The sequence below is a fragment of the Octodon degus genome, unplaced genomic scaffold, assembly GCF_000260255.1.
Source record: "Octodon degus isolate 3935 unplaced genomic scaffold, OctDeg1.0 scaffold00151, whole genome shotgun sequence".
Lineage (NCBI taxonomy): Eukaryota > Metazoa > Chordata > Mammalia > Rodentia > Octodontidae > Octodon > Octodon degus.
In genome coordinates, this window is record NW_004524727.1 from 5,963,230 (window position 1) to 5,977,483 (window position 14,254).

At 41.3% G+C, this 14,254-nt stretch overlaps 2 protein-coding genes across 4 annotated transcripts in view; both read right to left on the reverse strand.

Annotated features, from left to right (window-relative positions):
* Nbas (neuroblastoma amplified sequence) overlaps positions 1-14,254 on the reverse strand; it is a 244,270-nt gene that overhangs the window by 169,910 nt on the left and 60,106 nt on the right. For all 3 annotated transcript variants that reach the window (XM_023702419.1, XM_023702418.1, XM_023702420.1), the window contains exons 14-19: positions 13,197-13,390; positions 11,877-12,134; positions 11,130-11,255; positions 7,089-7,240; positions 6,147-6,287; positions 5,842-5,920 (exon numbers count right to left, since the gene is read on the reverse strand). In XM_023702419.1, coding sequence (XP_023558187.1) covers positions 5,842-5,920; positions 6,147-6,287; positions 7,089-7,240; positions 11,130-11,255; positions 11,877-12,134; positions 13,197-13,390 — 950 coding nt within the window. The remainder of the gene's footprint in view (positions 1-5,841; positions 5,921-6,146; positions 6,288-7,088; positions 7,241-11,129; positions 11,256-11,876; positions 12,135-13,196; positions 13,391-14,254) is intronic.
* On the reverse strand, positions 1,039-4,910 carry LOC105743695 (zinc finger protein 724-like). The gene is given in 2 exon segments (XM_012517181.2): positions 1,039-3,906; positions 4,683-4,910. Coding segments are annotated over 2 exon segments (1,155 nt in total). The 5' UTR covers positions 4,889-4,910; the 3' UTR covers positions 1,039-2,957.

The following is a 14,254-nucleotide window of genomic DNA, read 5'->3' on the forward strand; positions in this document are numbered from 1 at the left end:
GGTAAAATTACAGGCTTTCTGGGATCCACTTTAAAATAAGTGAAAGAAAAGGCAGAAGTGGAAAGTTGGAGAATAAAAAATATGATTATGAAAAGGTTCAAGCTGAGAAGGAGTACATCAGAGGCTATCAGGTTGTTATCTATACACTGAAGAATGCTTGGGGCAGGCGAGATAGCTCAGCAGACTAAGCACCTGCTTTGGCAAGCACAGGGACCAGAGTTCCATCCCCAGTCCCACATGTCATGCTGGCCTTGCCCCCAGGGTGCATTGAGCCAGTGACTGAGTCCAGGCATGGTGGCACTCGCCTGTAATCCCAGCACTGCAAAGGCTGAAAACAGGAGGATCCCTACGAGTCTGAGCTGCGTAGTGAGACCCTGTACCAAATACACAAATGAAAAAATTTAAAAATTAAAAATAAATAAAAGAATGCTTCCAAGATTTTACTATAAAAAGATTTTTTAAAAAACACTAATACATTTGAGACAAAACTCAAATCCACACCTAGAACTGTTTCTCCAGATTACACCTCCCAAAGAGTTAGAGATATATACTCAAGTGATCATGGGTAAAATTACAGGCTTTCTGGGATCCACTTTAAAATAAGTGAAAGAAAAGGCAGAAGTGGAAAGTTGGAGAATAAAAAATATGATTATGAAAAGTTTTTTTTTGTTTTTTTTTTACTCTAACTACATTATTTATTCATCCTAATAGCATTATTAGCTGTATCAAAGTACAAATACTTTCAATGACAAAAAATAAAAACAAAATCCCATTTAAAATTGTCAAAATATATAGACAGGCATTTCTCAAAAGGAAACAGAAATGTTCAAAACACACAAAAATTGCTCAATATCACAAGAAAAATGCACATGAAAACCCTAATTACATACAACTTAAGTGTAGACAGGATAGCTACTAGCATAAGGCAAAACACAAAAACTGTTGATGCTGACGTAGAAAGATCTATATGCTGGCTGTGGATATGCAAATTAATGGAGCTACAGCATAGAACAATAGGGGTTTCCTCAAACATTCTTGCTTCATGTCAAGGAAAAAGCATCAGGTGTGAAGAAATGTGAATTCTGCATGTGGAGTGAGGACACTATACCAAGACAACATAAATGAATTCAGAATCAATGACATTCTGGATATGATTAGGAAAGAAAAAAAAATCCTAATCTTAAATTCACAAAGTATCATTTGTGTAGCACTGGAATAAGTGTCTTCTTTTTACATAGAAAATTAATACCATTTATTCACAATGGGTATTTCCTTCTCTTAGACCAATCAATAAACTCGTAATAACTAATAATTTTCTAATTGTGGAGAATCTTTATATTCCCTATTCTGTTCTGTTCCTTTTTTCTATGAAAATGTTGAAATAATTCCATGAATTATTAAGATCCCCCAGTTTTCACTGGAACAAATTATCTTGGTATTCATTAAATTATACGATGTAACTTATCAAAAGAAGTACATTAAAAATGAGTTAAAATATGCTTTTTGAGATAGAATAAGTGGAGTTATGCCAATCAAATAAAAATTAACTTAATATATTCATTGAGAATTTAATTTTCAAATTAACTTCTGAACACCATTAAATATTATAAAAATCATACTTAAAATCCTAAATGGGACAAAATTTCACCAAGTAAGCTACACTACATCTTGCACAAGTAACTGTCAAATATAACATAGCATTTTAAATAAGTGAGCTCAGCATAAACAACACAGGTTTTCCATAACATGTGAGATTTTTGGTTTTGTAGTAAAATAACAATTGGAATAATTTTTTGTATTAATACTCCCCTTTTCAATAGACAAACATACAAGTTTACATCAACAATTAGAATTTCTATAGTTGTATTACATATAAAACTTACCAACAGATTGTAATGTTTTTACATTTCAGTTAATGTAAATGAATACCAAAGTTTTTCTATGCTTTGTAGGTAATATGTGGAAAACAATTATAAAGTTTTATAAACTGCAATTCAGATTAAAAAAAAAAACTAAGGCTTACTATTATACCCCTTTAACTATTAGTTTCCCAGTAATTACAAGTATGAGAAATAAATAAAAATAAAACTTACAGGAATAAGCCCAGCTATTATCCTGTTAAACTCAGGAGCCGAGGCAAGATGATCAAAATTACAGCCTTGCCAAGTTAGCAATTTAGTGAAATCCTGCCTCCAAGTCAAGTCACAGATATAGTTGGTTGCAAAAGTTGTGTTCAATCCCCAGTACCACAAATAAATGAATAAATAAAATTATGAGAATATTTTTAAGATCTACTCTATATTCTTTAGGAAAAAGTTTAAAACTTGTAAGAAGCAGTCATATTCCACTAATACAATTATCTATTTGAGAGTTGCTCTTCATCTAGTTTTCAAAAGTGAAGCAATTTAAAAACCATGAATTCATTTAAATTTATAACCCTTCAGGGAAGTATTACCTACATTATTTTCTGACAATGATGAGAATTTATCCCTACTACATCAACTAATGATGTCTAGTAAATTCTGGGCAAATTAGTTTATGCAATATTTCCTATATTTACAATTTCTCTCCAGTGACAATCATCTTACATATATTATAACCATACATACAAGTTCTGCTGATATCTATACATTTGTAAAAGTTTTTTCTTACTAAAATATTTTTAGGTTCTGAATTGCATATTTTTTGTAGTTTTCCAAATTCACAGCATATATACTGTTTCTAAAATTTAAAGTGTATTATGCTGAGTAAGGACTGAATTCCTACTAAAGGCCTTGCTACATTGTTTAATTTCTAGGATTCTCTCCAGTTAAGAGAACCCTCCAGTTTCTGTTGAGTAAGGTTTGTGCAGTTACTAGTCTTTCCCAAAATCTTTACATTTGTAAGTATTCCATGCAGTATGTACCATCTAGTGTTGAGTAAGGTTTGAGCCACACATAAAGACTCATACTCTTTCATTAGCAAAGTTTCTCCCTTTCATGAATTTTCTTATGTCGAGTAAGATGAGAACAACTGTTAAAGGCTTTGCCACGTTCTTTACATTTGTAGGGCTTCTCTCCAGTATGAATTCTCTGGTGCTGAGTAAGGCTTGAACAATTATTAAACCCTTTACCACAATGCACACATTTGTAAGGGTTCTCACCTGTGTGAATTCTCTGGTGTTGAAAAAGCTTCGACTTTTCATTAAAGGCTTTGCCACATTCTTTACATTTGTATGGTTTTTCTCCACTGTGGACTCTGTGGTGCCGAGTAAGGTGTGAAAAATATTTAAAAACTTTTCCACACTCTTTACATTTGTAGGGCTTCTCACCCAGTTGCATTCTCTGGTGCTTTGTAAGATTTGGACAGTTACTAAAGGTTTTGCCAAAATCTTTACATTTGTGTACTTTCTCTCTATTATGATTTCTGAGATGTCTATTAAGGTCAGATCGAAAGTTAAAGGCTTTGCCACAATCCTGGCACTTGTAAGGTTTTTCTCCAGTATGAATTCTATGATGTATAGAAAGGCTTGAGAATGTATTAAAGGCTCTACCACATTCTTCACATATGTAAGTGTTCTCTCTACTATGAATTCTCTGGTGTTGATTGAGAGTTGAGCAGTGGGTAAAGGTTCTGCCACACTCTTTACATTTGTACGGCTTCTCACCTGTGTGAATTCTCTGATGCTGAGTAAGATTTGAACCATGTCTAAAGGCTTTGCCACACTCTTCACAACTGTAGGGTTTCTCCCCAGTATGAATTCTCAGATGTCGAGTAAGGTGTGAACAACAATTAAATGCTTTGCCACATTCTTCACATTTGTATGGCTTCTCTCCACTATGAATTTTTTGATGTCAAGTAAGGTGTGAACAACACTTAAAGGATTTGCCACATTCTTCACATTTGAATGGCTTCTCTCCGTTATGACTTGTCCGATGTTGAGTAAGGTCTGAACGATTATTAAAGGCATTGCCACATTCTCTACATTTGTAGGGGTTCTCTCCACTGTGAATTCTCTTATGTAAAGTTAGGTTTGAAGAACAGTTGAAAGCTTTGCCACATTCCATACATTTATAGATGTCTATAACTGGGGTTTGATTATGCAGTAATGGATGGGTAAATAATTTTCCATATTTATGAAAATTGTATAACTTGGTATAGGGAAGACCTTTTTTTGATTGCAGAATAACAAACTTTTCATAAATGAACTAAATTGATTAAATTTAAGATTTTGTTCTTCACCTTTAAAGCTATTGTTCACTAAAACAAATGCTTGAAAATTTAATCCAATCCTACATTTAAAATTTTTCAATTGATCAATTGAAGCATGAGATGGTCTCATACTTAGATTTTCCAAATTTCCTTTGAGGGAAAAGGCATGTTTCAAAATTTGATGTGAATGTTTACTTACAAAAACACAAGGGTCTTTTAAAGCAGCAGGCATAAATTCAGGTGTTTTTGGAGATAGCATATGTTGTTGATCTCTGCTGGCAGTGAAGTCTTTGCTTTCTTTAGTTGTAACAAATTTGTTACATCCATTCTAACTTGCATTCTGACCTTCACACTCAGTATCTACACTTTCCCATTCTTTTTTTAAGTGTAAGCTGTCATGGCCACAAATACTGTATCTTCCCTTTGTCATAGTTTGGAATGAATGTTTTATACCCACTTCTAATGAAATATCTTGGGCAAAGTGAAAAGACACAGCTGGATGGATTACTACTGAGTCTTGTTTCTTTACATTCCAAGGCTCTCTGCTTTGCTCCAGACAGGTGATCATGTATGGCTTAGAGTCAGCAAGACCCAGGGAGACCAGATTTCCATAGGTCTCTAACATCACATCCCTACACAAATTCTGCTGAGCAGAGTCCAGGTCTTCCCATTCCTCCAGAGAGAAATCAATGGCCATGTCTCTGAATGTCAACAGTTCCAGCTTCAGCCTGCTCAAGTCCAAGTGCAGTCTCTGGACTGAAGGCAGCTCTTAGGCCTGAGTCCTTGTGAAAAGAAAACAAAGTTGCAAACTTCCAACACATGATTGCTCAGAGTACATGTTACCATTCCCAGAAGAGTAGGGCAACAAGGGCTGGGGAGATGGCTCAATGGAATAAGCGCTTCCCTAGCAAGTGCAAGCGCCCGAGTTCATGTCCCAGTTCATCTTCGGCTTCCGGGGTCGCCGCGATCTCCCCGCGGATCTGCCACCGATGCAGGTCACAAGGCGAAAGGGCCTTCAGTCTGTTTTACAAACTCCCGCACAATGCTTTCAGATTTTCCAGACCGCTGGTGTCCTCCTTCCCCAGCTACATCATCATCTGAAAGCCTAGCTTGCGCTCAGCCATGGGACAGAACATGTAAAACTATCAGGGAAGACTACTAAACCCACTGTGTACAAAGTTAGTACTGGAGACATCGGGGTGCTAATAACTTAAAGTAAAAAATAAGAAAGAAAGGCAAATGGGGCATGATGGCGCATTCTGTCATCCCTGCACTTAGGAAGCTGAGGCAGGAAGATTGTTGTGAGTTCAAGACCAGCCTGGGCTACAAAGTGAGCTCAAGGCCAGGCTGAACTGCATGGTAAGAACCTGTCTCAAAAAAAAAAAACCAAAAAAATGGAAAGAATTAAAAGTCTAAGAATATAGATGCACTTCAATAGCTAAAGCCTTTTTAATCCCTAACCTTACAAAATAACTTCTGGCATTTCAATCTCAAATTTTTATAATTAGTACCAAGAGAACTTGTTTTTGTAAAAAATTAATTTTTCCCATGTAAACAGCATTAAAGACCAAAACAAAAGATATTAGAGCAGCCACAGCATTCATGATAACAGACCAAATAAAAGTGCTTTTGGTTAAAACCACTCCTCACCTTGTATGTTGCAAGTCGATCTAAGTAAGTCAGTAATTTCAGTCTACACCGGCAAAGCTCCTTCTGTTCCAGGTTCAACCTGTTGAATAACCTGTATTAGGCCACTTACATTTACAGAGAAGTACATTTCTCTAGGGGTTAAATCAGAGGAAAAACGGTTACTAGTCCTCAGAGCCCACAAGTCTTCGGAGGACAGAGACACCAGCGTAAAACAATACTGCACGCATTTTAGGTTCTGAAGCCAGTCACATAAACCACGAATCATGTTAGGGAAATTGCCAAATTAGCTGGGACAGATTGCTTACTCAGAGAAGTTCACGAGTTTAAGTAGTTTAGATCTCTCCCGGAGCACCTTCTCCTTTCGCTTCCAGGCAGGGCCCTCCTCACGGGGCGACAGCTCCTCATAGGACATGGCGTCAATGTCCACGTCACCAGGCAAGGTAAATCTGCGACAGTAAAAGAAAACTCAAATCTGCTCTGCTGTTTTTTAATTTCATGAAAAGTTGCTTTCTCCTATTTTGGCTGATTAAATGCTAACTTTCTAGCTAATTTTTTACGAGCTAATTGTAAAACTAACAGTTAAATGAATTTCTAGCTAATCATTTAAAGTTTTTTTCCTATTGTATGCAAAAATGAGCCATCATTAAATCCACAGTATAGATAGGAAAAAGTCACCCATAATGACTTGTAAATCAAGAAAATGCAACTATTAAGGAAAACACAAGGGGTTGTCATCAACCAATATATGACAGCAGAGTGGAAAGTGCTGCCCACAGAGCTCACAATTCAATCGTTTCCATTTACAATACTAAAATGCTGGCAGATGTTGGCCTTCCAGAAGCCATTCGTGGCTGCTGACATTCAGGACTGCTGCTGCCAGGCTGGCTCTCTTTGGATCGTTGTACTACCACTACTATCACCAACAGCCACAGGAGGTACTGCTGCTCAGAGGTGCTTTTGTAGGACATACGACTAAATCACTGAGCACCTCCAAGAGAGACAGAACACAGGCCAACCTGTGGCATCCATGGCAACAGGATATGTCTGTTTAGTACCCTAAGCCCAGATATAAAACTACCCCACTTCCCCCAATGAGGGCAGAACCTGTCTCCCCAGCGCCCAGTCTGTATGCAAACACTCAAAGCAGAAAGGGAAGAAATCTGTTCCCTAAGATCTCAAAAGGCTGTGTCCCAGCTTGAAGCTCACAAGCACCCTCACTGGCCTCTTGGCTACAGCCTGTCACCTACCTGCCGCTATCCAAGCCACTCCCCAGGGACAGCAACGCCTCCAAATCAGTGCCTTTTAAGCCGTACTGCAGCAACTCACGGGCTGCCTCCACGTTTTCAGGAACTCGCTCCAAACACTCGTGGAGCACCCAGGATCGCTTCTTTATTTTACTCTGGATGAAAGGAAAATGAAAGCAGAAGTCCTGAAGCACCATGGCATCCTGCAGCACCTGACAACAGCTGTCCAGAGGACAGTGCTGTCAGAAGATGCTAACATCTGCCCAAGCCCCAGCCAATGGTCTGTTCAAGCAGAGCTCATCTGCAATGAAACATTTACTGGGCTCCTACCACGTGCCAGGCCTGTACCACACAAGAGGTTATAGCACATGACAGTTTTGTGGCTGACACAGAAGTCCTGCACTCTGTCTCTAAATCTGTCCCCTTGGTTTTGTCTTGTTTTTTTTTTTTGTTTTTTTTTTTTTTTTGGTGGGGGGAAGCGATTTGTTTGCTTAGGTTTTGAGACAGTCTCTTTGTGCAGTTTAAACTGGCCTCAAACTCATGGCAGTTGCCTTGTGTCAGCCTCCCCCGCATTGGGATTATAGGCAGGTGCCACCACACCTAGCCCTTTGTTCTTAAGAATGCCTTTTGTGAATGCACATTTAAACAGAATAGAGCAATCCCAAATAAACAGTCTAATGATGTGTCTCAAGGTTCTTGAAAAACAATAATCCAAATCTGAGACTAATAGAAAAAAAGTAATAAAAACCAGAGTAGAAATGAATGAAATTGAGATTTAAAAAATAATACAAAGGATCAGTGAATGTACATTAGCTCTCTGAAAAGATGGGGAGCCGGGGAGATGGCTCAGTGGAATAAGTGCTTCCCTGAAAAGCGCAAGGGCCTGAGTTCAATCCCCGGTTCCGGGGGAAAAAAAAAAAAACTCAGTGGCACAGCCCCTGCCTGAAGAGTAAGGTCCTTAGTTTGATTCCCAGTACCAAAAAAAAAAAAAAAAGAAAGAAAGGATGGGGAGGGTTCCAAGAATGAGGGAACACGGGGGTGAGGGGCAGTGTAAGGCTCCCGATTCCAAGTGTACCCTCAATTCCTTGGAGAACAAACTCGCTGAACGTGGTAGACAGTTGATGGGGTCCTTCCTCTCCTCCTCTGCAGAAGGCCCCACTCCAAATCTCAGCTTCGTGTCTGAGCACCTGCCCTACACAAAGTTCCCCTTCCACTCTCCGGGCCCACAGTGAGCACTTCTTTATTGGGCCCTTCTAGGGTGCCTGAAATCTCTGTGCACGGTTCTGTGCCTTCTAAGCGTGAAGTCTGTGCCCTTGAGATTTTCCATTTCTCATGGTGAAGGCCACAACTGCAGCTCTCCCATCAGTCTGGGCAATCACTAGCCTGGTGCTCTTATTCCTAACTGCCTACTTATTTCACTGAATTAAATGTGTCCCCCATAAAATTTTTCTTGTCTTGCCTCTCCTGGTGGCTCTCAGCCCCTTCGGAAGCCCAAACTGTCCTTCACTCTTTCAGAAAATGCACGAAGTGAGAAGATGCACTTAGGAGCTCACTGTCTTAAACCTAACACACCAATAACATAATGCAGGTTTCATGTTTGAATTTTGAAGCAAATACAAGCCGTCTGTCTTCCCCCTTTCCACTGCCTCCATGCTTTCTCTTCTCTGGCATTAAGCAACAACTGACCACCTACCTGAGTGAATCATCAACTTTTTACAACCTTTTTGATCATGGTTTTGCTTAATTACTCATTGTTATGGTTTGTGTATAGGTGTCCCCCCAGAGCCTCAAGCAGTCTTGAGGCGGCTTCTGGAGTTTGTGATTGATTACTGTGGGTGTGGATGCTGCACCTGCCCTGGGGCAGGTAATTTGCATTACAACGTAAGGTGGGAAGAGAAGCCAGCTGCTTGAGCGGCTGCTACCTCTCCCTTGTGCTCTTGCTCTTTGCTGCCACTGCCACGAATGGCTGCCCTCTGCCATGTGCTGCTCTGCCTTGGAGCCAGCTGAATATGGGCTGAAACCTCCAGTAACTGTGAGCTAAATAAACCTTGTCTTCCTTCATTGTGGGTGTCAGATATGTGTCCCAGCAACAAGAGAAAAGTAACTAAGACACTCATGAACATAAACTTCCTAAAAGTTAAGGACTACAACCATCAAGAACTGTGCCAGCATGTCCTAGGCTCTTCCTTCCGGCAAAGGCACTGGCATTTGGCTTCCTAAATGGCAGGTCAGAAGGCACAAGCCCCTAAGGGAGCACTGAGTCTCCTGAGTCCTTACAAAGTCAAGACTCAGGGCACCCAGAATGGCAGGGACTGTCAACCCAAGATCCTGTGTCCAAGCATGAGCCCAATGTGGATGTGGTTGTCTTCAGAGTGCAGGCCTTGGGAAACTTGGTCATGGGCTACACTCTTGTGACAGTACTGGAAGACTATGAAGAGGGTACGGCTTCAATCTGCTACCCACCTGTTATGGTTTGTGTCTAGTTGTTCCCCCAAAGCCTCAGGCAGTCATGGGGTGGACTTCTAGAGTTTGTGATTAACTCAAGATCCACTGGGACTATGGGTGTGAGAGCTGCTGGGATTATGGGTGTGAGCGCTACACCCATCCTGGGGCAGTAGCCTGAACACAACTTAAGGGAGACAGACGTGCTCTCTGTGGCCACTGCTGCCGCTACTCCTCCCATTTGCTCTCTGCCACCACCATGGAAGGTTGCTCTCTGCCATGTGCCACTCTGCTGTGGAGCCAGCAGAGTATGGACTGAAACCTCTAGTAACTGTGAGCTAAATAAACCTTTCCTTCTTTCATTTTGAGTGTTGGGTATTTGTCCCGGCAATGAGACAAGAGTAGCTGGGACACCGCCACACACGACACAGGGCCAAGGAGCTCATCTACAGACCTGGAATATGACACCAAACAGGCCTTCACCTTGGAGTGGACTCGCCAACCTGCAATGGAGCTCCATTTTTTTGATCTCCATGTGACAGAAACCCTAACACAGTCAAGGCTATGTGACAACTTTAACAAGGAAGGCCTGCGGCCAGAAGGACCTCAGTGTGGGATTTAAGTAAAAAGGAGTCCTTCCAAGTTTGGTATGCAGCTTATCTATTCTGTCACTTCTCAGTTCCCAGCGCCCCTCCCTCCAAGCAGCCACAAAACATTTTTCATCTGCAGCTGACAGGGACCCAGTGCTGTCAACAGAGGGCACTGTGGCTGCTACAAAGTGTTCCAGTCCTGACTGGTTTCTTCTTGCTCCCCTGGCACACAGGCAGCAAGGCCCAGGGACACCCACATGCACACACAGTGGCCTGGGGACACACCCACAGTAGCCACAAGATGTACACACACACACATACAGTAGCATCTACTTTTCTTCCCATAGCCACACTTCCCACTGAGCCACAGGATCACGTTGGCCAGTGAGGAGGGTTCTTCCTGCTGGCCCTGGCTACAGATCCTGAGGACTGATAGCTGAGCTGTGGCTGGGTTCCTGCTGCCACCCCTGGGATTTTCTCAGCCACAAGCTCCACTCACAGCACCCTAGCAGGAGGCACCTCACTAGCCCTGCCAGCTCTGACTATCAACCTGGGCATGTGTGGCCAGGACCTCGTTAGAGATGACCTGGATCTTCTCTAACACTTGCTGTGCTGCAACTGCTTCCTGGGTGAGGCTCAGCTGAGGGGAGGAGGCCTCCCCTCCTGTGCAAGCCCTCCAGGGGCAAGTTCCTTCGCTCAAGGGTTTCCTCAGAGCTCTTTCCACCCCTTCAAAGGTCACAAAGAGACCTCACCAAGGAGACTGTCCCTAAGGCTCCTGAGTAGATTTTGCCTAGTGTGGATGCAGCAAGTGCCTGGAGCGACAGGGAGTGGACTGGGCCATTCTCAGTCTATCAGTGACTATCATTCAAACAGTTTTGGCAGCAAAGTCCCACTACAGAGCAACTAGCTCCTGACAAGCCAAATTCCAGAGTGAGATAATCTCTGGCACCTGTGGAAAAACCCTCACGGCAGAATGCTTAAGTGAAACCCAAGCCAAAAGACGCCACATTACCAGGTAATTCTGAATGGAGGCAATGTTGACGGCCGACTTCCTCCACTGCCTCTGGTAGACAAGGTCCGTATCCAGGCCATAGGTGTGAGCCAAAGACAAGGCTTCCTCATATTCTTCACTTTCAATCTTTAGACAAGGAAATGCACAGGAGTGTTACACAGCTCAATTACCCACAGGGCCATCCACAACAGGACAGCTGAGGACAAGCTGTGGACACATGGCATTCGTGAACTCCTGGGTACACTGTGAGGAGCAGATGAAATCAGTGGCCATTCAACAGTCAGAAAGACAAGGGTCACATGGAAATAGCTCTTGCTTAGAGTCAAATAATGGCAAAACCAGTGCTAGCAATGCCACAAGCCAGAAGTCCTGGGCTTGTCCCCCAGCCCACAGGAATGGCACAGTGGATGGGCACACAGAGGGACAAGCAAGCTCCTGACTAGGCAGCAGGCCTGCACTCACCATCTGGATCTGAGCAGGCTGCTGTGCCAAACACAGGTAAGGGAAGCATCAAAGCACAGACAGGTGGCAAAGAGCCAGGCTAAATCCCAAAGCAGGTAATCTGCCAGCACGAATTCTTCCTTGACCCTGTTTCGATTATTCAGGTGAAAACACTGGCACCAATTTCAAAAGCTTTATAACACTGGTCTCTAGCACAGCAGTGACCCAGCACGCTAGTGACCCACCATCCCCAGCCCTTCCTCTAGTGAAGAAACTGCCATCTTCCAGCACAGGCGGTGCCCTCACCTTCCGCTGGAAGAGCTCCTCTGGGGTCGTGGAGCGCAGGCTCACAAGGCGGTAGTTCTTGGTAATGGTCCGAGGCCGCTTCCGCGGAGGGGCAAATCGCTCCATCTCTGTCACCAAGTAAAGGCCCTGCTTTACGTAACCAAAGTAGCGTGCCTTGGCTGACGTTTCGTGATCAGAGTCAGAATCCTCTTCTCCGTCATCCTCCTCTCCTGCTCGCACCTCCAAACGAGAGCGTTTGGGGGCGAGTTTAATCTCACACTGGATGGAAAAAGAAGATGTGAAATACAGTGAGGAGCTAAGTCAACCTCTCAGTGTTAATGAAACCAGCATTTTTATTTCCACTCTGCTTTGACTCATGACAGCGACTCAGGCTGGAAACTGAAGGAATCCTGTGAAAAATGCTCATCCAGGGCTCCAGAAAGCACCTATTAGCAGCTCCATGCCAGCAGAATCAAAGACTAAAAGCAGCTGTCAGTAATGTCATTCTGTCATTACCAGCAGAATCAAAGACTAAAAGCAGCTGCAAATACTGCCTGTGATATTCTAAACAAAGGAGCACAGAATGTGAATTTGTTTTACCTTCAATAGTGCTGTATGCTGTAGAAAAATAAGATGGTGCTTTTCGCCTATTAGAGAATGGACGTGAAAGTATTTATTTGCTTTTCCAAGAGTCCTCCTACATTCCATTTTAAAAGTCTAACAGCTTCACCAATTTCTACCAGTCTGAACGCCTGACTGCTGGAGATAACTTTCATGCCAGGATTAATAGGGTCAGCTTAACATGCTAAGCCATGTTTCTCTTAAAGAACATCTCTAGACACAGTGACAAACTTTAAAAAGTATTAGTCTACGTTGCTGAAGTAAAAGCTACTGAGTATTTTATTCTTCAAAGGCAAGAATTTTAAATGACCAAAGCATAACTAAAAAGCTAAACTCTATTTTCAAGTCTTCTGTCACAATAAACAAGTTTTCTTCCTATAAGAACCAAAAATCTTTAGTATTCCAGTTGAAGGAAATAAGTTAAACAGAAGACAATGTCTGAAATGGGCACACAAGTTCACACTTTAAGATGACTAATTTAGGGGAAATCGACCATTTCAGTAAGAAGAAATGCTTTTTCTTCGTTCTCTTAAAATGCAATTTAAAAAAAAAAAACTACCAAACAATGACATTTTTCTTTTTATGTTACACCAGATGTCTGATTCCAACCAGAGATTTTTGTTTATAAAGACAATATCAGATCATGAGACAACTAAGAAGCTAGCTACTAAGAGTTTGGTCGAGATGCATGTCTACCCTTAAACAAGGAGAAAGCCTTACCTCCAGACTTAAAAATCCCCCATCATGGGCAGCAGTGACTTGGGGCGACGGTTCAAACCACTCACAGGATCTTCCCAATAAATTCTTCAAGGTTTTCACGGAGGAAACAGTTAAAGCCCCAGAGCACCGAGCCAAAGTCACAGCACCGTCTGCCCACCAACTGACATCTATCAGCGAGTAAAAGGACTCTTTATCTAAAGGGGAGAAAGATTGATGGCTTAAACACAGAGGATTTCATACAATAAACTTAGCAGTCCAAATTCACGCCATAATCTGGGCTCTACAGATACCTAAAATAATGGGAAAAAATAAAACGAAAGCCATCACTCAAATTTTTATTCAGGGAACAGGCACGAAATGGCACAGGAATTCACTCAAAGAACATCCAAGTACCAGCAATTAGTAAGTCAAAATCCAAAGCTCTCAGAACACAAACATAGAGTTCCTCTTCTCAAAAATTATTTAATTAATTAACTAAAGTATTTAGGGAATACATGTGTCACTGTTTTTGACTTTGTAAGTTAAAACTAGGTGTATATGAAGTGCACATACACAAAAGTTAGAAAAGTTTTTAGAAACTGAACATCTATCACCTTCAGACAAATACTAACAGAATTATACCTTTTAAAAAAATAAAAGACAGCTACATAAAAACTGCCAGCACTCATTTCCTCCCAAACATTTAACTTCCAGAGGGAAGCTACTCAAGGCCAATACAGAATTTTTAGAGATTAAAATGAATTATAGTTCATGCAGCTGAAAAATTCAATGGGAAATGCTATAATATTCAGTACAAAAATTTATAATTTTACTGTTCTTGCTTTTAACCTTAGCTGTACCACAAAGGATACATAAAGGTTTGCAGGTGATGCATGTAATAAGCCATAAATTTTAAAACATACTTAAACTAAGAAGAAATATATTTTTGTACTGTAGCTCAGCACCATGAAAATAACTCATTATTTTAATAAAAACAAAGCCCATAACATCATTCCCTCCCAAAGGAAGCCAGAGTCAATTTATACAAATATGAACTTTCAAGAACATGTTAATAAAAA